At 39.9% G+C, this 26,213-nt stretch overlaps 2 protein-coding genes across 3 annotated transcripts in view; one reads left to right on the top strand and one right to left on the bottom strand.

The window, feature by feature from the left end:
* Nucleotides 1-7,843, top strand: LOC117390463 (ras association domain-containing protein 7-like). Of its 2 annotated transcripts, none has more exons than XM_033988210.2 (5): nt 1-169; nt 2,216-2,331; nt 3,699-4,256; nt 4,790-5,022; nt 6,238-7,843. In XM_033988210.2, exons 2-5 carry the CDS (start codon nt 2,229-2,231, stop codon nt 6,469-6,471), a joined length of 1,128 nt encoding a protein of 375 aa, XP_033844101.1. In that variant the 5' UTR covers nt 1-169; nt 2,216-2,228; the 3' UTR covers nt 6,472-7,843. The 2 variants fall into 2 exon arrangements, with proteins under 2 accessions (XP_033844101.1, XP_055088124.1); XM_055232149.1 differs by having other exon boundaries at nt 1-173; nt 2,222-2,331.
* Nucleotides 7,844-11,391: 3,548 nt separating this feature from the next.
* Nucleotides 11,392-26,213, bottom strand: part of galr1b (galanin receptor 1b) — a 37,255-nt gene continuing 22,433 nt past the window's right edge. The window contains exon 3 of the mRNA XM_033987404.2: nt 11,392-11,884. Within this exon, the coding sequence (XP_033843295.1) occupies nt 11,564-11,884 (321 nt within the window). The 3' untranslated portion in view covers nt 11,392-11,563. The remainder of the gene's footprint in view (nt 11,885-26,213) is intronic.

The following is a 26,213-nucleotide window of genomic DNA, read 5'->3' as shown; positions in this document are numbered from 1 at the left end:
CCTCTCTCTCCCTCTCCTCTCTTTCCCGCTCTCCCCTCTCCTCTCTTCTCAGTCTCTAACTCTACGAACCGAAGACAGCCGACCCATCACTCTCTCCGCTCTGTGCCGTGTCTTATGGGCACTCACATCGACATGAGCAGGTTCAACTGAGCAGCACTAAATATACAGAGTAAGTACAGTTTATACCTACTTGTGTAACTGTTATAATTTTGTTTTTGGTTGATTGTTCAAAGCTTTGGTGTGGTTGGTTTATTTAAATGATTTTAAATGAGTTTTTATCATGTGTTAATCTAAATTTTGTTACATTTTTGGCATCAGATTTGGCATGTATTCTTATCTATTAGAATTAGAACAGTTTACACACAACATAATGCCATGGGTGTCCTATCTTTATCTAATCAACTTTGTCTTCTTTAAAAGTGTTTCATCCTATAGACATGTTTCAGAACTTGTTTTTGATTTATTGTCAAGTTTTTGGTAATTTTGGGTATACTTGGGAAGACTCATTTTGGATTTAAAGGTTCTATTTTACACAAAACTGAGTAAAATGTTGAGGAAACAACATTATAACATAGATCAGACAATGGAGTAATATGGTCCCTTTAAAGAATCATTTATGATGGAGACTTGGGGACAGTGTACGTTTCATTTATATATATTTCATTTTCTATGTTCTATTCACATGTGATTTATTATCGTGCGGATGATTGACAGCTCTCAGACTCACACAGTCACTTGTTGTTTCTCACATGTATCAGTTTGAGCGAGTCCTCGTCTGTGATTGGCTGTTCTCTCTGTGATGTCATGGCTCTGTGTAAACTCCCGTCTGTCCACATTCCAGTCTCTCTCATTTAGATGAATGGACTCCACCTCTCACACATCTGGCACACTGTACACAGGCTGTACTTGTTTACTTATCAGATCATGTATTTTGGCAGCATGAGGGCAGCTGTCTGAGCAGGCACTCCTGACTTCCCTCTCCCCAGATGTCCTCTCTCTGTGTCCTTAAGGCCAGCGCATGCATCAACACACACTGAACACAGTGTGCCATGGCTCTTAAACAGGCTTTAAAACTACTTTTGTTGTGTTTTAAATCATAGTTTCCTCCGCAGATCACTGACACAGTGAGAGTCCAAATGCTGCACACAGCCAGACAGACCATAACGAAGTCACTTTACCTGCTGTATATTCATTTATACTGTTCATGTGCTGTACTGTTCAGAACTACGGTCAGGCACTCAGCTTCACTCTGATGACTCACTGTTGTGTTTTATATCTGCTATAAATCTTTAGCACCTCTTATCTTGCTGATGGGTTTGATTACATTCTCCTGCTGTTCTTGACCTTTGCCTTGCAACACTGTAATTACCCAATGTGGGACAAATAAAGGTTTATCTTATCTTAGATAAAGTTGTATCTTTGAGACAAAGCTGAGGCTGTGTGAGGAGAGGAAAAGTCCTGTATGGAGCAGGTGGAGACAAGCAGGAGAGGAGGAGGCAGTTCTTTTTCCAGCAGCCGTGTGTTCAGTGTATGCTGAGAGAAAATACGGTGTTTTGCAGCGTGTCAAAAGCTGCAGGTTGTGTTAGTGTAAATGGCCTTCTTCTTCTTCTTCTTCTTCTTCTTCTTCTTCTTCTTCTTCTTCTTCTTCTTCTTCTTCTTCTTCTTCTTCTTCTTCTTCTTCTTCTTCTTCTTCTTCTTCTTCTTCTTCTTCTCCTCTCAGGTGGAGCAGAACGACTGGGTTGCAGGTCTGGGTGGAGGTGTAAATGACGCTGTTCTTCTTGTCTTTGTTCAGGTGAAGCAGAGTGACTGAGCTTCAGGGTTAGCTGAAGGTGTGAATGTCCCTGTTCTTCTTGTCTTCTCTCCAGTGGGGCAGAGGAATGGAGCAGCAGGTGTGGGTAGAGGTGTGAATGATGCTGTTTGTCTTGTCTTCTCTCAGGTGGAGCGGAGCGACTGAGCTGCAAGTGTGGGTGGAGGTGTGAATGTCCCTGTTCTTCTTGTCTTCTCTCACGTGGAGCAGACTGATGGAGCTGTCAATCTAGGTGGTGTGAATGAGCTTGTTGTTTTTGTCTTCTCTCAGGTGGAACAGAGCAGTGGAACTGTCGGTCTGGGTGGTGTGAATGACCTTGTTGTTCTTGTCTTCTCTCAGGTGAAGCAGAGCGATGGAACTGTCGGTCTGGGTGGTGTGAATGACCTTGTTGTTCTTGTCTTCTCTCAGGTGAAGCAGAGCGATGGAGCTGCAGGTGTGCGTGGAGGGCTCTCTCAGGGTGGTGTGTGGTGGTTCCCTGAGCACCACCTGTCAGGAGGTGGTCATTGCTCTGGCTCAGGACCTTGGTAAGTGCAAACCTTCATTTTATTTGATCATTTTATTGCAGTAAAGATCATTTTAGTTCCACACTCTCTAGATAGTGTAGTTTATCAAACCTCACATGTAAATGGGTCAGAGCATGAACATGGTTTATTCATCCAAAAGACAATACGTCCTTAACTGTCAACAGTCACCAATGAATTGATATTTTGTAGTGACATCACGCGGGGTGTTCTGCATATATGTCTATGGCTGAATGGTCAGTAGTTGCCATGGTGACACAATGCACACATTAGCAACCACAGGCAAAAAAAAGTTTTAAGAAGACTTGAAAACTCAAGAAAAAATATTTTCTTTTAAACAGCACATTTTCAGGAGCCTGTGATCCATCCGAGCCTTCATGGTCGTGTTTAGGTGTTCAATTTTCAACAAAAAAGGTGACAGTGACTAACTGAAAAACTCTTGGCCAATGCTAGCTAGCTTGTGACTGTGATTTTAATGGGTGAGAGACTTGTTTAACAGTACAAATCACCTCACCTGCTGTAGTTCCAGCTCAGTCAGTTCTTCTTGTTCAGACTGAAGTGTAACTTGAGTAACAGAGTTTCAGACAGAGCAGTGCCTCCAGTTAGTCCCCAGGGAATGTTGATGACATTAGCTGCAAAGTATTAATAGACAAGCTTTGGTGTCTATTATTTGGCATCATTATTAAAAATGTGATAACATTTAAAATATGGCAATAGTTTGTTGTAGCTTGATTGACTTTGAACTGCTGTTTACCATGTGTGAGTTGATTAGATTATAGATTAGATGAGCCTTTATTGTTTCCTTGGAGAAATTCTTGTGCACAAAAACATGTCAAAACACAATAGACAGCAGACAGAGCAGTCCTCTACACTCACACCTCCAGAGCTACAAGAGAAATACAACGGTGGAAGTTAAAAGAATGTAAAAAGGACTGACAAGATTCCATACAAAAACATTTCTCAAACAATTCATCAATACTTTCTATCCCGAGGCGCCTACAAACTGTGTCCAGTCCTCCTGCTAAAATGAATAAAATAACATTTCCCAGCTATGGAAACATTGGTATAGTCAGCCGTCTTCTAAGTGGTTAGCAGCCTCTATTTTTATGTTTTTATATTGTTTGTGTGTGTGTGTTTTCCCTATGGCCCACAATCTATAAATGCTTCTTAAAAACAATATGCATGAGTGAATAACTAAAATATAATGAATCTACTCCTATGTTCTTATAATTATTACCGTACATAAGGATGCAGCTCTGATCTGTGAAGGTGACCTAAACAGCTCCAACAACGGTTCATCCTGGAAATGCCACACCTAGCTTTCTTAGAACTCTAATTAACTCATTGTTTCTAATTGTGTCTCTGTTCAGGTCAGACTGGTCGTTACGTCTTAACCCTGAACCTCCATGGCTCCGAGAGGCAGCTGCTCAAAGACGAGTGCCCGCTTCAGGAGCTCTCAAACCTGGGTAGAGAATCTGCAGACGCCCTCCTCATCCTCCGCAGAACCGGACCCTCCACAAGCTCCCTGCCCACCCAAAAAACCAAGCACCGACCTCGGACACGCACGCCCGACCCGTTCCCCTCCAACCTCTCGAAGGACATGGAACCAAGCTCTTTGTATGGGACCTATCCAAGAAAAGGCAAAACCAAGAAGTCCAAGCCTCCTGCATCATCTCCGCAGAAAGATGTGGTTTATTTACAACTTCAGCAACAATCCAGAACTTTACAAGAGCTAGAGGAGAGCTTAGAAAAACATGAGAGACAGATCCAAAGCTCAGAACTCAACCAGGACTTTGGACCGGGTCTGGACCGAGACCTAAAGAAGCAGCTGGATGCTCTGGAGGAGAGGCAGAGGCAGAATGAAGAGGAGCTGGGGCAGGAGCAGTACTGGAGGGGGCAGTTTGAGGAGGAGAACCGCAAAGCGAAAGGTAACTACAAATATATTTAAATTTGAATAATACATAGAGATCATGCTTTTATGAGTTTCAGTTTCCTGTTATATGCAATATTTTGAGGGCTTTGAAAAATATAGACTAATATTTAGTTTTCAATTGTTAATCGCTGTGGTAATGTTTCATCATTCAGATACCTATGCACAGTAGATTAACAGGTTCATTATTAAGTAAATTAAGTATCAATCTCAAATATACTTCACATTTTGTTAAACTGGAGGCATTGCAGATACTTTCATTCTTGAACCGGCTATTGTAAAAAATAACTTCATTTTGTGCATTTATACTGACAGAGAAGACGTTGAACTTTGTGAACTTTGTTTCATGTGGATAGACACAGGAATTACAGCTCATAAAACACAAACCAGGTCAACACATGTGCAGATTCCATCATAGAGTTCTGATGTGTCTCCAGCTCAGTTTAGAATTCAGAGATGCTTCAGTGTGCGGGTGTCTCCAAGTCAGGTTAAACTTCAGGGATGCTTCAGTGTGCTGGTGTCTTTGTTCAGATCTGAGCTTTCGTCTGGAGCAGTTGCAGTGGTCTGTGCACCAGCAGAACCAGAGGTTATCCTCCCTCCTGTCCCGCTCCCACGGCCTGGAGTCAGACACTCAGAGACACACTGAACAGGCTCTACTTCCCCTGGAGGATGAACTGCAACAGCGCCGTCAGCAGGGAGAGAAGATCACTGCAGCGCTGGAGGAGACCGAGAGGGAGATGCACAACGTGAACAGAAGGATCAGGGTGAGGGTTCTTCTTCAACCAAACATACATATTCCTATTACACCAAACAATAATACAATTCAAGATATTTTAAAAAGATATAGAGAAAATCAAAAACAAAACAAAAAATTAGTCAAGGAACCCCTCTACTGTTTCATTTCAATATACATTTTGTTTTGGAGCAGCGGCTCTACTGCGAGTGTGCCCTAGAGCTGTTTTAATTCTATTTGTTTTTGTTGCGCCCACATAATACCACAAAAGCAGTTGTCCCGCAAAACTGTTGATTTAACCAAAATAAAACAATGAAGCTAAGGTGGTCTGCATATCAAGAACTTAAAAATACATTTTCTTTGGGAACAGCGGCTCTACTCCGACGTCATGACATTTGATTGAGTTCCTCTCTCTAGCTGTTACACCTATGGGAGTTGTTTATCAGTCATTATTATTATTATTATTATTATTATTATTATTATTATTATTATTATTATTATTATTATTATTATTATTATTATTATTATTATTATTATATTAGTCAGTGCAGCTTTAATGTGAGTTGCAATGTGAACAGGGCGTAAGGGAGCATCCAGCCAACCTGCAGAGGAGGCTCATTTTGTGTCATGTTGGTAGAGTGTTTGACCAGTGAGCTGAAGGTTGTAGTTTGTTTGAACCTTGCTCTCAATATAAACACTATTGAGTGGTCCGGTCCACTGACCCATAGATTGGAGGTGTGATTCCAACTCCCACAGAATGCTGTTGTTGTGTCCTTGGACAAAACACTCGCCCCCAGTGTCTGTGTACACTGGTGTATAAGTGTGTGCGAATGGGTGAGTGGTTCCTTGATGTAAAGTTTGAGTGCCTTGAAGGTGAAAAGGCGCTATAAAATCAATTATCTTTACCCAAAGCTCATGACCCTAGGTGAGAGTAGCAACAAAGACGTAAACCAGGACTAAACCAGGACTAAACCAGGAGCAAACCAGAATCAGAATCTTTGCCTTTTAACTCTGTTCAGTCCTGTGTATCCTTCCTTCATTTCTTTCCTTCCCTTTCAACCTGTTCACTAACTGTATATGTAAAGACAGTGAACAATACCTCATGAGATACCTGAACTCCTCCACCAACTGGAAAATATTATATGCAAATCGTGGAGTTCTTGTCGTCCCCGTACATTTGTCTTTGTCTTTCTCCCAACAGTTCGTATGATGGCACATTTCTAACCCTGTCCTCTCTCATTGACAGAAGCAGAGGCAGATGATGGAGGAGCTGAATAAAGAGCTCAGACAGTGTAACCTGCAGCAGTTCATCCTCCAGGCCTCAGGCTCCACCCCCTCTGACATCATCGTCCAATCAGGAACGGGTCCCGTCTCCTCTGACCTGTTCGTCCAATCGGGACCAGGCTCGGGACCCTATGACATAACCAACCTCCGGCCAGGTTCAGAGATTTACCTCAGCAATGCAGGAATCCTTGACTAGAGCTTGGTGATATGACCACTCCGCCTATTCACAGGACAGAAATGAACCTTTCCTGAACAGCTTTAGAATGACCTTGAGCTGTATCAGAACAAGTATAAGTCACACAGATTAGTACACACCCACGGACCACTATGGAACCTACCTGGACCACTGAGGGATTACACAGATATAAGGCCACATGGGAAACTTCTAAATCTTAATGTCTAACTAAAGAGTGTTCTTATTATCATCGTGGTATCGGAATCGGTATTGAGTATCGAGTCTGTTCCTTAGTATCAATAAGAAGTTGGCTTTAGGAGAACTGTGCTATGTATTTTTTTGTCATGGTCTCAAAGTTTGATCAAAAATGCAGCTCTTTGACGACATCTGGTGGTGACCCTGCAGATGTTTTTTAAATAAACCTTGTCATGACCTACATAGGCATAGACAATACTTTATTAATTTAACAGTTCATTTTGCAATTCTATGTCTTGTTTCATTATTTTACTAGCTTTGTTTTCTTCCATTGTTTTATGAATTTTGTAGTGTAATGGTGAACGGGCTCATATTGCACTATTTTCTAATCTGTGTCATAATGTTGTTTCCTCCTCACAAACAGACCTGGAGTTGTGTTTTGTTTCATTCACACGTTTAATGGACAAACCCTGCATATTTAGGCTGAGTTCTTCTCTCAAACAGAAAACACTCTGTTCCACCTTGTGATGTCATGTGGTAATACAGGAAGTGCTCCACTGTGTTTTTAAACTCCATACACCTTCACTAGAATCATTTGGATAATTTCAGCCCTGGAATTGCCAATCTTTACTGAAATAAAGGTAAAAGGAGCTGTTAACTTGAAAACTACCACTGCATGACATCACAAGGTGGAACAGAGCATTTTGAGCTTTGGAGATGTAGACACAAGAAATAATAAAGGGTTGTGTGAGTGAAACAAAACACAACTACATGTATGTTTCTGATGAGGTAGAGTCCACACTGTGTAATATAGGACCTTTAAAACAGAAGAATATATATATTTTTTTGAAGGAGCTGTGGATGGCCCGTTTGGACTAAGCATAAACATGAAGCAGTTAAATGAAGGTGTCAATATGACTGAAATGTATTTTTATAAATATGATGGCGCTTATATTGTATCTTTTGTACTATGCGTAGTTCATGTCTTTTTTATATTCTTAAAATGTAATATAATAAGCTATTCCACAGAGATAACTTGGACTTTTACTTCACAGGAGATAAGATACAGCTAACACAATGAAGGTAAATTACAACATAAAACATTTGCCCATTGTTTTGTTTACCAAACTTTATACTTTAGTGCACCTTTAAAAGTCATGAAGTTGAATTTACTGTATGGGAATGTCCGTTATATCTGTGTCACTGTTATTATTATTAAACTATTTTTCTTTAACTTTCTGAGAATTTTGTATTTGTATTTCAGTCAAGAAGTTTTCAAATTTGTGGTGTTTGCATGTTCTCTCAGTATCTATGTGTCGTTTGCATGTTCTTTCTGCATCTGTGTGGAGTTTGCATGTTCTCTTTCTGTCTGTGTGGAGTTTGCATGTTCTCTCTGTGTCTGTGTGGAGTTTGCATGTTCTCTCTGTGTCTGTGTGGAGTTTGCATGTTTTCTCTGCGTCTGTGTGGAGTTTGCATGTTCTCTCTGTGTCTGTGTGGAGATTGCATGTTCTCTCGGTGCTCTGCATGCTACCAGAATATTTGAGTTAAATTTCATATGGATTTCTCAAAGGAACAAAAAACTGTGGAAATGACAATTACTGTTTTATCAGTGGTGGAACATAGCGTAAGTAAAAGTAGTTAAGTACTGTACTTTTTACTTTTACTTTACTCATTTCAGAGCAGGTATCTGTACTTTTTACTCCATTACATCTTTGAACTGGACTGAAAAGTAAAAGTATTTTGTATTATTGTTTGAGAGCTGCTGAAAAGTCTAAGGGTTTATTTTTAACATTGAGTGGAGTTTATAATTTGAGCAAACATAAAATATACAAACAAAAACAGAAAGACAAACAACTGAGTCAGTTGTTTCTGTTGATCAAAATTCAGCACAAATCACTACATCTGAAGCTTTATTAAATCTAAAAATCTGCACAAAATAATTTATTCTCTAAGTACATTTTTATACGGGTACTTAAATACTTTTACTTTAGTATATTTTTTCATGTGATACTTTTACTTTTACTTGAGTATTTTTGCTCCGGTATCTGTACTTTTATTTAAAGGTGTATTGTGTAACTTTTCTGGTCCGTCACCCACTTGTCTCCATGAATATGTTACTGCTTTGCCTTGATTATTCCACAGTGTGCAAATAGGTTGGTTATCACAATGGAGACAAGTTTAAGGTCAGATCTATGGAAAAGCAAGCCTACACATACTAAGATTTCATGTTTTCTAGAAATGTTTGAGCTATAAAACACCTGTACTTGAATAAATGTGAGACAGATATGTTTAATGCCATATTGTGGAACATTCCATGCAAAGAAATATCATCTCCATGGAGACAAGCAAGTAGTGGACCCTCCACTTTATAAGTTACATAGTGCACATTTAAGTAACAAAATTGAGTAATTTTTTTCCACCACTGTTTAACCCAATTTAAAACAGTCCTCAGAGTTAGACTATAACAAACACATTCTTTTTATAGTAAAAGCCAAAAGCACAAAATCTGTCAACTGGAGAAAAAGTTGTCCAGTTACTTTGGTTCAGACCTGGACGCCTGAGGGAGGACACAGACATCATTTGTTTTACAGTTTGTTCTTTGTAAAACAGTCTATTGACCTAAAACAACTCAATAATTAAAAAGAGGTACATAGACTTTTTGTTTAGAACTGATATACCTGTTCATAGTGGCATTTCATAGGAACAGGCTACGGCTTTACATTTTTTAAATTGTTTCAGTATATTTGAACCCTACATGTATGAGCTAGAGTATGAATTGTTTGAATAATAACCAGTAAGTACAGAACAGTGGGCGGAGATAGGGGGTCGGTGGCGACAGACATTTTTAGAACATTAAAACTTCAAATTCAGGGCAGTACAAGATTACTCAAATGTGCATGAATCGATCTAAATACAACTTTGAGCAAGATAATGATGAGGGAACACTTTAGGACATTCAAGTACTCCATGGTGACAGGAGTCAGATCCTCCACTAGAAAAGTTACACAGTGCACCTTTAAATGCCGAAAAATGACAAAGGTTATGTGTGTGGCTTTATTTTACAGTTGTCCACTAGAGGGCATTATCAGCCTCAGTTTCTGAAGCTGATTTCCTGAAGAGTAGATCAATTTGTTACACTGTTGGGGAAAAATGTTTATTACACATTCAAACAAGAATTACTGTCATTTGGACACATTAAATACTATTTAGGATCTCTGATAATGACCACTACACACTCAGATAACTGCACAAAAATAGGACTAAACCAGGTTTAAACCCAGATACATCCAGGTTTAAACCAGAACTACAACAGGACTACATCATGCACAACAGATAAAATCCTCCAGTTAAGGTAGTTCTGACTCGGAATCTGGAGATGGGTCCCTGGGCGCTGCACTGTTCCTGCCAAGTTGTCTAAATGGCTTTAAAGAATGGGTCAAATGCAGAGGCCAAATTTTCCAACAGGGACATTAAATGTGCCAAGTCTAAGTCTAAATCAGGACTAAACCAGGACTAAAGCAGGTCTAAACCAGGTCTAAACCAGGTTTAAACCAGGTCTAAACCAGGTCTAAACCAGGTTTAAACCAGGTCTAAACCAGGTCTAACTCAGGCCTATACCAGGTCTGAAATCAGTCCTAAAGAATCTCTTATAGATCTTGACCACAGCTGATCAGAAACAAGTCCCACTTTTTTACATACTTAAATCCAGTTAAATCTAAAGATCACAATTTGTGAAAGTTTCTTCTATCTGTACGATTTCCTGCTTCCAACATGTGCATTTGGCAGATTCATATATATGTTTCTAATTCTGACTTAAGTGGGATATTATCTGGGGTTAATCTTCATCATAGTTTTATATCAGTTAAGTGGCAGTTTGTGAAGAAAAGTAGGAAAATAAAGGAAGGAGCAGTGAGATCTAAAAAAGACACTATTTCCCCAGCTGTCACCAATTCCATCCAAGAGACGATTTATGCATAAGAAAGGCATTTTTCTGACAGTTTAAACACTGATTAAGCTAAATAAAGGTGCTGCCACTTATTTGTCAAATCAGAACTATTGTGTTGAGCTTTGGTCCTTGTTTACATCATAGACTGTGTATATAAATGGACACAGCTAACCTGTTAGCCACCGCGCTCTAAATAGGAAGTGATTATAGGTGCACTTCTGGCACCATCAACTCTGGCTCCAATTCACTTTACATTAGCTCCTCTCTCAGTAAATGCTGCTGTCAGGCTTGTCATTTTGGTCTTAAAATGTTCATATTAACCCGCTCTACATGAACTAGATATTTGTATTTCACTGTTGTGTCCATAAATCAAGATATGAACATTAATAACAGACAAATCAGGTGCCTTCTTTCCCGAAATTACTTCCACTAGCGGTTGATTAACAGCATTGCTGAGTGCCAGCTCCCTGTTAAAGCAGTGGTGCAAGTGGGAAGGGGAGTACCTTCAATTTTTTGACACTCACGGTCAGAATTCCTAATATGGAACTTGGCTCCAAATTGGCCCCTGTAGCTGCTAGCCTTGACAAGCTCACTCACTTATTCCACTTCTTTATACAGTCTATATTTTTTACAATATGGTTGCTAGGTAACAGTTTTGGAATTACCTCTACGTATGTCACATCTGCTGCAACCAGGAAGTAAAATTATAACCTTCACCAAAATTACAAGACTAGAAAAGACTAGGCTAACCTAATGATGTTAATTATGTTTTCGAGAAATGAGAACTCATACCTGTCCTAACTTTAACCTTTTGTTTTCTTTTGACACATAAATAATGTCCTCAGTTAGCAACAGATACAGAATACTGTGACGTCATTTGAACTCAGCAATTCCTGTTGAGTTGTCAATCACAAACAATGTCTTTCCAATGTCCATCATATTTGTCCACATAACAAACAGCACTAGTTCATGTCATATATTGGTTGTGGAGTATGTGGTGGAGAAGTTATCCATCCTGAATCGCTGCACATTTTTGCCTTTGGGTGGAGGTCCGTATAGGGGGCAGCAGTTGAACACTTCCCGACATGCTTTTCGGAAGTTTTCGGAGAGAAATGCGTAGAGGATGGGATTCACGCAGGAGTTTCCATAGGATAGACAGTGAGCCACGATCCGAAAGGCGAAGGAAGCGTCGTTCAGGGGGAAGCGGCCGAACTCGACCCACATGGCGATGATGTGGTGGGGCATCCAGCACAGAGAAAAGGCTGTGACAACCAGGAGCACGGTCTGAGCTGTCTGGGAGAGCAACAAAGAGAGAAACAAAAGGCATTTAAAAAAAAAACTTATAAACTGCTAAATTATTAAAACATTTAGCCAAATCTTGCATTTTAAATGTGCTTTGTGAACTTTTTATCATGGATATTTGAATTTTTGAAAAATATATGTAAAAAAGTAATAGAAAATGTACTTTTGGAACCAGAGTGGACTTTGAAGTGAGGAGGAAATTTGAGCTCCATTGCTAACACATAACATATTTAAATCACCATGTCAGCCTTATTGTTTTGAAAATTCTATATTCACCAAAAACATCGTCTTAAAAAGTTGAATTCTTTCACTTTAATTTTTAGCCCTCTGTCTCTCTGCCGCTCGCTGTGGGGACATGTGGTGAGAGCATGGGGAGTGCTGCCCAGAGCTTCCTGGTTAAGTAGACTTGTGGGTGGAGCCTTAGACAAGGGGCGTGGTCTAGTACACCTAACAGTAAGGAGGGCTCAAATAGGGCCGGGATAGGTTGCAAGATTGCTCAAAAATGCATGAATGATTTAGAAAAAACACTTTTGGCATATTTCTGCTGAGGGAATATTAATATGAAAAACGCTGTGATAAATGAACCATTAAAATGACAAAAGACAGTAAGGTGGTACAATCGTTAATAGGAACATCAACATGATTTGGTACATTAAGAACACTTTTGTGTGCGGAGTTTGCATGCTCAGCCTTTTTCAATTAAATCTATTTCTGTAGATAGCCCAACATCAGAACAGCAGTCACCTCACCGCGCTTTAGAGAACTGCTGATTTAAGATACAGAAAGGAAAAAAAAAACAATGAAACAATGAAGGTCATTGGTCTGAGTTTCCTACTGTTTATATCTAACATGTCTAATCCTCCAGATATATCCTCCTGACCAAGATCCTGTCTCAGACTGTGGTCACTGTCCCTGTTTAACACCCGCACAGTTAAGGATAGGTCAATGGTATAAGACACAGTTTTGTTTTGATGGTAGGTATTGTGATTTTGATCCAATACAAATATCAAAAACTGAAACTACTATACAGAGAATTTTATCAAGTCTTTTAGAGGCTCATTATCTTTGCTCCACCCATAAACTGTATAAAGAAGTGCATTAAGGGAGTGTGATGTCACCCACAGCGTACATCTCCAGTCATATCGAGGATTAACAAACTGATTTAAAAATAGATATAAATATAAATATATGACATTTTAGGTATTGTATTTTTTTATATTCAGTATCGATAAATGTATGTTTTGGCATTGATCCACACACATCACTTCAGACAGAGAAGTGAATCAGGGTGGAGCATGCACCAGTGCACATGTGATGCAGACAACACTCAACGTAGTTTTCATTTTTTGCCCTGTTTCATTTCATTTTGTCTTCTTTTCTCTTTGAGAGGCCGGCAATGCCACACACCCACAATAACACCCACCAACACTTCAGTCTCCATTGCAGAGAAGAGAACATCAGCAGGTGTTAGCATCAAAAACCGATCCCAACCCATAATGTGAAACAGACTGTAAACAAAGCCAAGAAAGCCCTTCTAAAAGAAATCCTTCCAGTTATGATTAACAGGCAAAAATGATGAAGAGCTGAAGTGGAGAACGGAGGAATACGGACAATCATCTGATTTAGCAGTGAACCCACCCACACTGCAGTGAGTGTGCACCCAGCTCCATGTGTGCAGTGTACCCAGCTGCACGTAAGAAGATGGAAAAAGCCAAGGGGTGGTGTATGTCTGTAGGTAAAGGACCGATGCTGTGACCTAAAGTATGTAACTGTCAGATATCTGTATGCCACACAATGAACTTTTGTCAGTGTTGCTATGACCCTTCTATTTGTTCCATGAGATTCCACAGCTTTTTATCAGTGTTGTTTACATACACCCACGAGCAGCAGGTGAATATGTACCAGTGGATGCCATTGCATCCAACAGATCAGTGTGTGGATGCAAAACAACTTTCTCCAGCTAAACTCAGACAAGACTGAAGTCATCATCTTTGGCCCACAGAAACATAGAGAAAGTGTTAGCAGTCACCTCCAGTCTCTCTCTCTAAAACCTTCAAATCAGGCTAAAAATCTAGGGGCAAAAATGGACTCAGACTTGAACTTTAACAGCCACATCAAATCAATAATATCTGCAGCTTTTTACCATCTAAAAACATTGCAAAAATCAAAGGTATATTGTCAAAGCCAGACTTAGAGAGACCTGTCCATGCATTTGTCTCCTGACTACTGTAAAGGCCTGTTCACTGGCCTCTCCAAATGAGCGTTAAGACAGCAGTACATCCAGAACCCTGCTGCTTGGGTCCTGCCTAGAACCAGGAAGTACGAACACATAAGTCCTGTGCTCAGGTGCTTGTGTACAAGTCTCTCCATGGCCTAACTACAAACTACATCTCCGACATGTTAATGTCATATGAACCATCTCGCACATCTTGCTGGTGCTCAGAGTCAGGACTAAACATGGAGAATCAACGTTTCAGTTTTATGCAACTAAAACCTGGAACAATCTTCCTGAAGATGTGAGACAGGCCTCTACTTTGACAATATTTAATTCAGAAGCAAAACAGTTCCATTTAGTTGTGCATATGACTGAAAAGTTTTTATTCTACACTCTTCTATATTAATGTTAATTTTATGATGATTATTTGTGATTACTTATGTTTTGATTTGTGTAATTTTAATGTCTTTCTTATTCTGTAAAGCACTTTGAATTACCTTGTGTACAAATTGTGCTATGCAAATAAACTTGCCTTGCCAAATGCCCCCTCCGCCTACAGCATTATGATGTGGTACAGAAATGAATGTCTCTCTTACCTGATGCACCAATACTCTTGCTTAGAGACTTTAATCATGTCTCCCTGGAAAACACCCTCTTCAACTTGTATCAGTATGTAATCTGTCCAACCAGGCGGGAGAAAACAGTAAAAGATGCATATAAATTTGTGCTATTGTCCCTGCTTGGATCCGGGGATCGTAACTGTGTGCATCTGTTGCCTTCTTACAAAACTGTGCTTAAGAGAGAGAAAAAGAAAATTAAAGACTGGAATAATGAGGCAGTGCTTTGCCTTCAGAAGTGTTATGAATGCACTGGTGTGTGTGGTGATAACTTTCATGAGCTTGCTGATGTCACTTGTTCTTATGTTGTTTTCTGCGGGGATATGATTATATCCTCTAAATTAGTAAAGATTTATCCTAATAACAAAGCTTGGGTCACAAAGTCTGTTAAAACCAGTTTACAGTCTGAAAAACAGGCACACAATAATGGGAAAGTAGAAGATGCCAAGAAAAATGACAAAACTAGAGGAAAAGATGGCTAATAAGAGTCTTGGATCTGCATCTGTAGAGTATGAAAATTATTGCCGGATTTCAATAAACAGTCCAAAAATAGTAGTACCCATCTGAATTAGCAAATTGCACTTTTGATTATTGTCAAGAAATAGTGGAAATAAGGCATAAAATGACAGACAACCAGCACTTTTTTATTTCCCCAATATAGTTTGAAAAATCCTTTCGTGCCTCTTAAAATCTTGTGCTAAGGAGCTCAGCTTTATCTTCCAATACATTTTGAACGTGTCTTTGGAAATGCAGATTGCTGCAAAGATGTGGAAGAATGCTGTGGTTGTTCCTGCTCCCAAAATCAGTTATCCAAAAACCCTCAATGATTTCCGGCCTATTGCCTTGACGTCCATTGTTATGAAACTATTTGAAAAAAAAATGCTGAGAATTGAAATCCTTAATGAAGAGCGACCTGATTTGGACCCCATGCAGTTTGCCTATAGGTCAAAGAGAGGGGTTGAGGATACAACATTTAGTTTAATGAATTTGCTTTTCAGACACCTTGAAGGAAAGGAAACACACTTTTATTTGTTGATTACTCATCTGCTTTTAATACAACTGACTTATGCTGGATTAATAGAGGAGAGAACCATCCTAAAGTACGGAGGGGACACTGTCAATGTCAGTCTGCTACAAGAGAGAGTGTGCATGACTGTAGGACAGACTATAGGACAGACTATAGGACAGACTATAGGACAGCGACACAGGTCATGGCTCTGTTGTCGACAACTTCAAGGACTGGAGTGAAAAGTCTTTCCTGCAGATGAACATTCTAAAGACCAACGATATGCTCATTGACTTTCGGAAAGGTGCACACAATAAGGACTTAACCATTTTAAAAGGTGAAACCGTTACCTTACTTCACAGCACTTATATCTTGGAATGGTCATTGATAACAAACTTACCTTTGAGTCCAGTTGTGAAGCGGTGTGTGCGAAAAGAGCCACCAGAGCTTTTGTCCTTTCACATTGACCAAGCCTTGTTAACCATGTTTTATTGTGATTTTATTGAATCTGTTTAATTCTTTTGTTTTGTTTCATGGTTTGGTAACTTGTCTCTGAAAAATGCAAACTGTATGAATCAGATGGTAAAATGGGCAAGCGAGTTGAGCGGTGAGTCTTAGCTTTATCTTGTGTCTCTTTACTCTGGGCAGGTACAGTGGCTGGCAGAGGACATTTTAAAAGACAACTCCCATCTTCTTAATAATAAGCTCCAACTGCTCCCATTACAACGGAGGTTTAAAGAGCCTCTATGTAAAACCAAGCACTACAAAAGCACTACTACTTTGTCCCAGCAGCCATCAGTGCCCTGAACAAGTGATGTTATTATATTTTTCTTATTTATGCCCCTTTGTACATGTGCAGTATTTGTACTCTTGATTTTAATGTATTGTTTTAATGGGGTTTTAGTTCTTTTAGTCATCACTATGCACCATTGTCATGTTTCCAGATGATGGTATATGTGTGAATGAAAGAATGAGCTGAAACACTGCCAATTTACCTTTTGGTGGGTACCAATAAAGTACCTTGAACCTTGAAGTGTACCCAACTCCATGTGTGAAGTGTACCCGGCTCCATGTGTGAAGTGTACCCGGCTCCATGTATGAAGTGTACCCGGCTCCATGTATGAAGTGTACCCGGCTCTATGTGACCAAGTGAACTGTACCCAGGTCTATGTGTGAAGTGTACCTAGCTCCACGTGACCCAGTAAAATGTACCCAGATCCATGTGACCAAATGAAGTGTACCCAGCTCCATATGTGAAGGGTACGTGGCTCCACTCCAGCTTTATGTGTGAAATGTATCGACTCTCCTCCAGCTCTATGTGTGAAATGTACCCAACTCCATCTGTGAAAGGTACCCAGCTCTATGTGTGAAGTGTACCCAGCTCCATGTGACCCAGTAAACTATACCCAGCTCCATGTGACCAAGTGAAGTATAACCCTCTCTATGTGTGAAGTGTACCCAGCTCCATGTGTGAAGTGTACCCAGCTCCATGTGACCCAGTAAAATATACTCAGCTCCATGTGACCAAGTGAAGTGTACCCAGCTCAAATGTGTGAAGTGTACCCAGCTCCATGTGAAAAGTGTACCCAGCTGGCCTGTCACAATTACTATTTCGATTTAACGTTCAATATATGAAAACTGGAACAATATTTTTGGGGGCTCAATATAAGGCATGCACATTTTCTCTGTGCTAGTGCTTTTTAAATTTATTTTTTGTAGTACCATAAGACTGGAGCAGTTGAGGGTCGAGTCAACTGTATGATTGATTATAGATACAGCTAATGATCTTTAATTTTTTTTAATTTTTATTTATTTCTTTATTTTTTACAATATTGTACATTTACAATATTTTATAGTCCTGCTGTAGGGTTGTTGTGTCAGTGGCATAAATCATATAGAATATTATTGTTTATATATTTTCTTCAGCAATATATCACACTTGAAAAAGTGTTCTCATTACAGGCCTCTACCCATCTGCATGTGAACCAGGCTGCTCAGAGCCAGGAGGGCCTGGTTGTATTACAGAGGCATGGTGATTACAGGATAACATTATAACATTAAACTGAGGAGCAGAGCACACTCCAGATGCCAAACAAAACTTGGGTCTGGTCCAGCGTTTAGTCTGGGTCATTTATCTGCTGCTTCTGCTTTGGGTACAGGCTAATTCCTGGAAAAAACAAAGCAGTTGGCAGGGTATTTATATAAACACCTCATAACCACTTAAGACAAGCACTTAAACTCAACTCCAAAGTGCTAAAATGGAGAATTTGGTACACATATTGCTTTTAGTATGAATGGCATTTGAGATACTTAACCTTCTGTTCACTCTTTAAAGAGCCTAACTTTTGTGCTTTGGGGAGGTTTTGTATCCCAAACAGCCACAAAAACATGTTCCATGTTTTCCATGTTTCATGTTTTTGTAAAAGTTAAAAACATAGATTCTCCATGGAGCTAGATAAGTTTATGCCAGACTGAGGAATATTATAGCCAAAGGAAGAACATTTCCATGGAAACAAGCAGGAAGAGCCCAAATAAGAGTTTGTGGAGATGCAAGCCTGCTCATAGTATGAATGGTACTTGAGATACTTAACCTTCTGTTCACTCTTTAAAAAGCCTCACTTTTTACATCCCAAACAGCCAGAAAAACATCTCATATTTGTGTAGAATAGATTTGTAGAAATATTTCTGCTTGAAGCTATTATACTGTTTGCTATAATAATTACGCTAATGTAATTCCAAAAAGTTAAAACCATACATTATCCATGGAGGCAGCCAAAGGAATGCCAAAGAAGCAACATTTCCATAGAAGCAAACCGAAAGAGGCAAAATACAGGTTTGTGGAGATGCAAGGATGGATGTTTTTCAATGTTTTTTGCAGAAAAGACATCCTTTTATTTTTTGCTCCAGTCCTCAGTGGTCCCCCATCCAAGTGCTAACCAGGTCCAGCCCTGCTTAGCTTCTGAGATCTGATAAGATCAGGCATTGACAAGGACGTTTGGCCAAATAAAAACAACCTCTTACTTGACAGCAATTAAAGCTACAGTAAAAGATCTGGCCATCGTCACATCTCATCACATCTTAATTCAGGAAATCAGCATCTTTGAAATGTCTCCAGTGGTGCAGTTATGAAGGACATGCTCCACTATTTAAACAAACAAAAGACAATAATTGACCCAATTCAACAACAAGAGTTTAGTCACCACAGTTTGTCCCTGCAGGGCTGCCGTAGGAGTGCACAGGGGACCAAACCAATTACAATCTACGCTGCTGATAAACACTCCACTTTATCTGCTCTGCTATAAAAGCACGCTTATTCTTTAATAAGAACCGCTTCAGGAGGTTTTCAGAATCTTAATTTTTCAGGCCATGAGCCAAGATGGCCACAATAGACCTGGCTCACACTCCACAAATGTACTGTTTCTAAGTTAGAAAAAGCAGAAGATTTGCTTGGCCAATTTATGGTTTTCCCACCAGAATATATAAAGACTATTTGACATTTAAAAGTTATGTGTAAAGGGTGATATGGAAAAAAAATATTCAAATTATTTTTACAAAGCATTTGGATTTTATTTTAACCAACCTCATGTAAATCCAAGCAGGTAAAAGAGCGCTTGTTCCCCCACACGAAGGTTAGAGGATTGATCCTGCTCGGAACAAGCTTTGGGGTTGTGTCCTTAGGCAAGACACTTCACCCACACAGCCTAGTATGAAAGTGAAGGTGGTGTGTGAGTGCTGGTTGTAGTCAGAGGGTGTGACAGAGCAGATTGGCAGTCTCCCCCCGGACAGCTTTGGCTACAATAGAAGCTTACACTGGACATGTTTTGTGAAGAAGGCAATTTGAGTGCAGAAAAAGTCTGGTAAAAGTGTTTGGTCTTTAACTGTGCACTATAAAACCTATGGTCGTCTTGGAGATGTTAATTACTGGAATGTTCCACAGTGTGAAATTATACCACAAGTTTTCAACTGCAGGTGTTTTTATTGTCCAAAAATACAACGAAAACCATGCATTCTTAATGTGATTCGGCCCTGTCTCTATGGAGATAGATACGTTTTATGCCAAATTGTGGAAAATTCCATGCCAAAATAACACGGAGACCTTCAATATATCGGCTGATCAGAGCATTGACATAAAGACTCATCTTCTCTGTTTGCTGATGCACCGAAGTAACCAAATCCGCCCATTTTAGAGGCAGTGACTCAGAGCGAAAACAAAACCTCCACCCACAGACTACTCCACAAGGTCAATATAGAGAGAAGAACCATTAAAACTACTGTCTGCTCCACCGGGCTGATATAGAACTCAAGAAATATACCACCAGCCCACTACAACTAACTACAAACTATCTGCTCCTACAGGCCACTACAGAGCATAGAACCATGAAGTACCCACAGAGGAGCTCACTGGGCATCTCAATCAGAAGCTCTATGGCCTCACAGCTCTGTTATCTCACATTTAAAAGACATTTTTGAAAGTAAATCCATAATCCTTACACTCACCCTGGTCCTAACCTTAACCAGAATCACCAGAGCCCCTAACCTTAAAGTGGTTAGTCAAGCATGCGTGAATGAAACAAAACAAAATACAACTCTGGGTATGTTTTTATGAGGTAACAACGTTATAACATGGCTTAAATCTCAGAAGTGTCCATTTTGAATAATATAGGCCTTTTAACCATAATCTTACAACTCGACAGACATGGGAACGTAGAGCCATGGGAGAGTTGACCCCAGAAACCCATGGTGTTTTTTCCAGGGTCAGTTATGTATTTCCTTTTTTTTCCATAAGCAATTTCAATGACCCTGATAGCTAATTCACCTTGCAGATAAGGGCGGTGTTCATCTAAAAGCTTTACAGTTTAATTGGGAGTGGTATATTCATAATCACGGGTCAACAGCCACCCTCTACCTGTCAGATACTCTTAAGTCTTTAACACAATTTAAAACTTCTTCTCCCTGGCTTTTAAAACTAGCTGGACAGGATATCTGGGTGTTTTATTGTTCTTTCCCTATGTATCATGTTATCTATAAATTCGTTTTTTTGTTGACTTTTATGTGAAGCACTTTGGTCAGCTGAAGTTGTTTAAAATGTGCTATAGAAATAAACTTGAACTGAATTGAATAGTGAAAACAACACTTCAATTTCTATCACTAATACATGCTGTTGTTTTTTCTGACTGTTGCAATGCATTATGGTCAATACTCACCAGTTTAGTGACTATCACAACACCAAAAATGGCAGGACCACTATCTGCTGCTCTAGGTAGGAAATAGTGTGGACATTTGAGCACAGTCTTGTATTGTATAGAATTGGTTTTGTTTAGATAGTCCTTGCACCCATTGTCCTATTATGTTTTTTTAGAGCTTTTTTCCTGTTGTAATTTTTTCCTCTTCTCATTTAGCCTCTCTGTATTTAAAGTGATTCATGTTTGAGTAATCTTTATTCACCTGTATTCAAAACGTCATTGCTCCGACCCGTTTTCACCTCCACTGGTTCATGCCCACTGTCACTTTAAAGGACTATTTTACGCAATTTTCTGATCTATGTTATACTATACTATGTTTACACTCATCAAAAATATGCCCAAATACCGTTACCTCTTTAAAAACATATCCTGGAGTTGTGTTTTGCTTCATTCAAACATGTTTCACACATGCATTCAAAACCTGCATATTTAGGCTCTGTTCTTATCTTAAACTGAAAGCACCTAGTGATGTCATGTGGTAATGCAGGAAATGTCCCACTGTCTTTTTAAATGCCATACGCCCTAACTAGAATCATTTGGATGATATCAGGCCCATTCTCTACTCAACTAAAGATAAACTACCACTTCATGACATCACAAGGTGGAACAAAGCATTTTGAGATTTGGAGATAGAAAAACTAATAATGCAGTGTTACTCTAACATGTGTGAATAAAACAAAAAGCAATTCCAGGTAAGTTTTTGAAGAGGTAACAGCATTATAACATGGCTTATACTGTGTTTAGACCACAGTGTCAGGGGCGTCAAGTTTATGTCTATGGTGGCTGTGTGTCTAGGTCATGCTGCATTTCTGTGGCGTGTTTTCAAGCGTCAGAATGGCGCGAATCTGGCATTGACATGGTGTGTCTCGTTTGCATGTCCAAAGCGTCAGACACCAGAGTTGAAAAAGCGGAACTTTTGCTGTTTGAAATGACACGTCAACAAATCAGAGACTACGCTGCAGTGGCGTAGCGACATCATTATCCAGAAGAAGGAGAAAGACGTCAGCTACAAATTAGCGGCGGCTTAATTATGTTGGGCGCATCGGCAAGCCTAAAACCTATTCATAGACCCAGACCCACTGCCGTCTGGACCACAACTGACACCCTGGACGTCATCCATGATGCACATCGGAGGCATCTGCCCTCAAATGCAAAGGTGTCCAACTAGAGGTGTCTGACTAGGAGCGTCCCACTAGAGGCATGCCACTAGAGGCATCCAATGCAATTTTGACACCGTGGTCTGAAAGCAAAATTAAAGCTCACGATAATCCATTTTGTGTAATATAGGACCTTGATCTTTGGACATGGAATATCACTTTGTTGGGTCTTCAAGTCGCACCTCCTGGGAGAGCTTCTTCAAGATCTCAGAGCAGGCTGGGGATATGGATTCCAAGTGGGACATGTTCTCCGAGCATCCGAGAGGAGCTGGAGGAAGCGTCTGGGGTGTGGGAAGTCTGGGAGTCTCTGCTTAGGCTGCTGCCCCCGCAACCAAACCCCAGATAAGCAGATGAAAATGGATGGAGATCAATATTGTGATTTTAAATGTCCAAACTCTAACATAACAATCCACAGGTGTCATAGATTATATCTACCAACCAGACAAAAACACAATATGTCTTGTTTACTAGCTCATTCTCCGTCAGTGCTTACATTTGTGACATCCATAATCCCGTGGCTTTGTCTCCTTAATCTGCCCAAGACTCACAGTTCTGACAGAAGAGAGGCCACTGCTGCAGACCCACTCATTTTGAGCAAATACTGTGATAAGATTTAGAGTGAAGCGTCGCTTCACAGCGCGCATTTTAAACCAGCACCAGTAAAATATGAACTGTTTAAATAATACAAGTATTCTAAACTATAGGGTTCGCAGTAGTAGTAGTAGTAGTAGTAGTAGTAGTAGTAGCAGTAGTAGCAGTAGTAGTAGCAGCAGTAGTAATAGTAGTAACAGTAGTAGTAGTAGTAGTAGCAGTAGTAGTAGTAGTAGCAGTAGTAGCAGTAGTAGTAGTAGTAGCAGCAGTAGTCATAGCAGTAGTAGTAGCAGTAGTAGTAGCAGTAGTAGTAGTAGTAGTAGTAGTAGCAGTAGTAGTAGCAGTAGTAGTAATAGTAGTAGCAGTAATAGTAGTAGTAGTAGTAGTAGCAGTAGTAGCAGTAGTAGCAGTAGTAGTAGTAGTAGCAGTAGTAGTAGTAGTAGCAGTAGTAGTAGTAGTAGTAGTAGCAGCAGTAGTCGTAGCAGTAGTAGTAGCAGTAGTAGTAGTAGTAGTAGCAGTAGTAGTAGCAGTAGTAGTAATAGTAGTAGCAGTAGTAGTAGCAGTAGTAGTAGCAGCAGTAGTAGCAGTAGTAGTAGTAGTAATAATACTCCTCCCTCCCTGCCCCGGCTCCAGCAGCTGCTTGTTCTGTTGTGCCACATACACAGACCTTTATAAATGTGACAGTTATAATGAGAGTGAATCAGCATCAGTCACAACAGTGTCACTCCAGTGCTCAGACACATCAGAATAATACAGGACTATTATGGGATACACGGGTCATCAAAGCCTCATGTTTATTCCACTGTGAGACAAACTGTTACAGCATGTTTTTCAACATATAAAGTCATCTTGTCCTGGAGGAAATGTGTGTGACACAGGCTGCCACACTGAAAAATGCACATAAGACAAACATAGATCAGGCCATAGACATGAGGCTACATACAGAAAACACTATCACTATGTCCAATTATTTTCAGGATATATTTTCTGGCGGAGAGTCTAAACAGTCTCCACAGTGAGGTATTTTATCTGACTCCATGGTGTCGCCACCAGGCCAAGTTACAAGTCAGGTAGAGAAGCCAACTTACCCAGCCATTAACAATGACTAATCTCACCCTACATCAGAAATTAAGCAGGGCTGGGTCTGGTTAGTATTTGGATGGGAAGCCAGTATTACTGTCTCATCAGGAGCCACAGTGGAGCAGTAATAGCACTAATGGGCAGGACTGTTGGACTACTATTGTGTCCTTAGGCAAGACACTTATGAATGTGGTGTAAGAGCGTTGGAGGTGATTGTAGGGGCCCATGGTGCAGATTGGCAGCGTCACTTCTGTCAGCCTGCCCCACAAGTAGGTGTCTAACCCTCTACTAGAAATGCTACATAGTGTGCTTTAATTTGAATGGTTTGCTTTCCTACCATATGCGCTTAAAGAACACAGCATTGAGAGAAGAATCTCAAACTATTTTAAACAATGGTGTCCACCTCCTGGTTTATTTCAGTTCTGCTCCGGAGGCAGATGGCTCCACTATCTCGTCCGCAGCTGTGGGACTCTAAATATTTGTCCCAGGATGGAGCGTCGTGTGCTGGGTGCTCTGATGGATGACGTGCCCCGCTCTGGTCCCTGGGTCTACTGCCTCTGCCTCACTCCCCTCACTGTCACAGGGGAGGAGGGTACTATTCCCACGCTCACAATGACATTACAAAACTATGCTGTGAAAATACATGGGTATTTATTTAGTACAAGTTAAAACTTGTACTATCTTGTGAGTCCATTGCCAATGTCAATCTTTTCATCACATAATAAGAATAATGCATTGGGTTTATATAGCACTTCACTATTCGTTCACTCAATACGTAGAGGTGTGAAATTACTATTGTAGCCAGAGCTGGCTTGGGACAGACTGACAGAAGAGAGGCTGCCAATCTGCACCATCCACCCTTCCAACACCGACACCAACACACACAGTTTTTGCTACTGCTGCCCCACTGTGGCACCTGGAATTCCCAGCAGACTCCCATCCAAGTACTAACCTGGCCCAGCCCTGCTTAGCTTCAGAGATCAGACAAAATCAAACTTTGACAAGGAAGTTTTGCCATTATTACACAGGAGAACAGGGCTGGTGCTACATAGTCAAGGGACAGAACTGACGAAATAGCACTTGCGATTAAAAAGTCAATCAGAAAGCCCTAAGACTCAAAATCACAAACCTTACTGCTCTTAAACTTTGGCACGGAAATATCTGCACATGAGCTTAATGAGATGTGTTGTGCTAGTAAATAAATACGTGAATTAATAATTAATTAGCCCGTGATTAGCTCTGCAGAAAATCAAGCAGTTCAGGTCTGTCAACTCAACAAGAGAGCGTGACAGGCTTTTATGATTCTCACATTTTGAATATGTTTGGTGGGATAATACTTGTTGCAAATATAAATGATATTTTTACATTAATCAATAAGAAATCTGCAAATATGTTGAAAATAAAACTGGTCGAAAAATTTGAGGAAGTAGAGAGTTCTTAAAATTACTGATGGCATCACACAACGGAGGATTCTATGGTAAATGGTAAATGTCCTCGTTTTTATATAGCACTTTTCCACCTTCAGGACGCTACATTACCCTGGTCATTCCCAAAGTCTGCACAGCTTTTAGCCGCTCATCATTTCAGTTCTCTAGAGCAAGAGACTGGAACGACTTACAGCAGACTTTAAAACTTAGTTCATTTTTTACCTCTGTCAACTTCTAAAAACTCACCCCAGGGTATTTTTCAGGATCAGTGCACATGCCTTTCACACTTTTATATCTTTAATCTGCGTACCTTTCACTGTTTCATGTTCGGATTCACTGTTTAACATTACGATTGATGTGTTAGTGTTTGTGAGTGTATTCTGTGCTGTATTGTGCTGCCACTTGGCCCGGTCGTCACTGCAAATGAGAAGGTCTTTTCAATTAACTTACCTGGTCAAATATTGAATAAATAAATAAACAATATTCAAAGTGCTTTATATCAAGGAACCACTCACACATTCACACAAACTGCCAACCTTCAGGTGAGTGAACAAACACTTTACCATCTTAGCAACTGTAACCCAAAAGTTAGGCACAGAAAACTATTTTAAGGTGGGACAATATAGGTGAATAGGAAAAAAAAAATTGGAGATAATTAATTTCTTATGTGATACAATTTGAGAAAACACAGTGGCAGCTTATAAGTTTAAAAATAATATATATGCATGACCAGAATCAGAATGGGTTTCAGCTTTAAAAACTCAGAAAGTCCAAATGGTCAAGAGCACTAGACTAATAATGTTATTTTAAATATACAGCTTTCACAATGCCCGAATCAGACAGCTGGCATTTGTACTTTTACCATAGATCAAATGTGTATTTTGCAGCGTTCTTTTCCCTGTAGCTCTTTCTTTCTCCTGCTTTTAGTGACACACGACAGCCCCGGGTCAAAGTTTCTCCTCAAATCCAGACCAAACAAAACCA

Source organism: Periophthalmus magnuspinnatus, chromosome 3 (assembly GCF_009829125.3).
Source record: "Periophthalmus magnuspinnatus isolate fPerMag1 chromosome 3, fPerMag1.2.pri, whole genome shotgun sequence".
Classification (NCBI taxonomy): Eukaryota; Metazoa; Chordata; class Actinopteri; order Gobiiformes; family Gobiidae; genus Periophthalmus; species Periophthalmus magnuspinnatus.
This window is presented reverse-complemented; position numbering and strand designations above follow the sequence as displayed.

Coding starts and splice junctions, on each gene's coding strand:
- LOC117390463 (XM_033988210.2), top strand. CDS start 2,229: ATGGAGCTGCAGGTGTGCGTGGAGGGCTCTCTCAGGGTGGTGTGTGGT. Junction 4,257..4,789: donor GGAGAACCGCAAAGCGAAAG/GTAACTACAAAT, acceptor GTCTTTGTTCAG/ATCTGAGCTTTCGTCTGGAG. Junction 5,023..6,237: donor ACGTGAACAGAAGGATCAGG/GTGAGGGTTCTT, acceptor TCTCATTGACAG/AAGCAGAGGCAGATGATGGA.